Here is a 1,985-nt window from a genome sequence, read left to right on the forward strand (position 1 = left end):
CGCCGCGCGCGTCCTCAGCTTCAGCTTGGCCGACGATCGCTCGCCTTGAGACAAGAGGCGGGCGGGGGGCGGCGGAGGAGGAAGTCTGTGCGGACACTCCCGCAATGTCTTCCTCAGCTCCAAACCTCCGCGGAGATCTGCCGCGAGGCACCTGAGTGCCAGCAGCATCCTGAACACAAGGCGGTCAGAAAAGTGTCACTTTTTGATTCTGTCCATCGTCACATAAATCGCATCACATTTAGCAATGTCGGGTGAGGTTCAGCAACAGGTTGATTTCCCCCCCCCCATAAGTGTCACAGCTATAAATTAGAATGTCTTGGGCAAGGTCAAATTTCAAAACAAACAAAAAAGAAAAAACCCGAGGTGCTAGAAGAAAAGACATTTTCCCAAATTAGCACCAACGTGCATTTGTGGACACCTAAAGCCATCTCTGGTTCAAATTTGCTGCTATTGACCAGTGTTATCTATCTTTCAAAATGCTACCTCATTGCCATCCACTGTCACAGACCAAACCAGGAAGTGAATCAGCGTCAATTACAGTATGTTGTTGCATTTCCCGCACCGTCAATTTGAAAGTACTGTACAGTATATCCCGTTTGGGAACGAAAGGACGGGAATGTCAAATGCCTTTCACATGTCGACACGCTCACGGTGTCGCCAGCACTGTTCAGATTACGTTCAACAGAAAGAGGATTCAAAAACAAGAATCACGTGTTTTGATTCCTTTTTCTTTTTTTTGAGACATGAATGCAGAAAGACGACAATTATTCTCTTCAGACCGCAGTTTTGTCGTGGCAAACGGCAACGTTGTCGCTAGCCAGCACTGTTTAGATTATGTTCAACAGAAAGAGAATTCAAAAACAAAATTCACGTGTTTTGATTCCTTTTTCTTTTTTTTTTGAGACACGAATGCAGAAAAACGACAATTATTCTCTTCAGAGCGCAGTTTTGTCGTGGCAAACGGCAACGTTGTCGCTGCTTAAGTTGGACGTGTTGCTCTCATCCTCTCAGGTAAGCTTTCGACGCTTCCGGCACGAAGGAAGGAAGTTCAAACTTACTTGTCACTTGCACAAAAACCAGAAATGGAAACGAAGAAAAGAAAAAGGGAAAGGACGCTCTCGTTGATCGTTTGCCGTCATGAGCACGATTGTCCCAGCTGCTGCTGCTGCTTCTTCTTCTTCTTCTTCTTCTTCTTCTTCTTCTTCTTCTTCTTCTTCTTCTTCTTCTTCTTCTTCTTCTTCTTCTTCTTCGTCTTCTTCTTCGAATGTAATGGCGGCGGCTCGCAACCGGCGTCCATCTGCATTACCGACACCTGCCACTGCAATGCTTGGTCTCAAAAATGAAAACAATTGAGGTTTCTGCGCCATTCCTCACCAAGTGAAATGTCCCCTTTGACCTCGTCTGTGGGTAACCCACAACACACTGGGATATTTCAAAAAAGACCAAGCTTTCGTAACCTCACACATTTTCCCCTCCGACGTGCACTAATTTCGAATACTGTACCTTCTTCTACGGAGGAGAGACCAAAAAAGCGTCTTGTAAGGATGACGTCGGTGGGCACCGACGCATTTTGTCCTGATCGTTTTCCATTTGGCCGATGAGAGAACAAGAGATGACTGTCGACATCGTACAAGCCCTCCGCAGGAAACGAGTCAACGGTTCCCAACACAGGCGTGTTTAGGCCACAGCAGGGCAGTACAGTAGTACAGTATTGACGAGAACAACAAGTCCCAGCCGTCGAAGGAGAACGCTCTCCGGCTCTCCATCCACGGGCGGGACGGGCGAACGACGTTGTCGACGTCGACGCCGGCTTGATTCTTGTCATTCCGCGTCACGGACAAATCGCCGCAAACATGAGCTCGTTTCCGGGTCGAATGAAGGAATATCCTTACATTTCTCTGGATCGCTTCGATCATGAGAACTTGCACGCGCGCGCCTACTTCCTGTCGCACTGTCACAAGGGTGAGCGAGGCTAGGCTAGGCTA

At 47.9% G+C, this 1,985-nt stretch overlaps 1 protein-coding gene across 15 annotated transcripts in view; it reads left to right on the top strand.

Moving 5' to 3' along the window:
• The first annotated feature begins 1,744 nt into the window (after window positions 1–1,744).
• The window catches only part of dclre1c (DNA cross-link repair 1C, PSO2 homolog (S. cerevisiae)), a 4,290-nt gene continuing 4,049 nt past the window's right edge, over window positions 1,745–1,985 (top strand). For all 15 annotated transcript variants that reach the window (XM_019897477.1, XM_019897483.1, XM_019897481.1 and 12 more), the window contains exon 1: window positions 1,745–1,962. In XM_019897477.1, the coding sequence (XP_019753036.1) occupies window positions 1,854–1,962 (109 nt within the window). In that variant the 5' untranslated portion in view covers window positions 1,745–1,853. The remainder of the gene's footprint in view (window positions 1,963–1,985) is intronic.

The sequence above is a fragment of the Hippocampus comes genome, unplaced genomic scaffold (assembly GCF_001891065.2).
Source record: "Hippocampus comes isolate QL1 unplaced genomic scaffold, H_comes_QL1_v1.1 scaffold81, whole genome shotgun sequence".
Taxonomy (NCBI): Eukaryota; Metazoa; Chordata; class Actinopteri; order Syngnathiformes; family Syngnathidae; genus Hippocampus; species Hippocampus comes.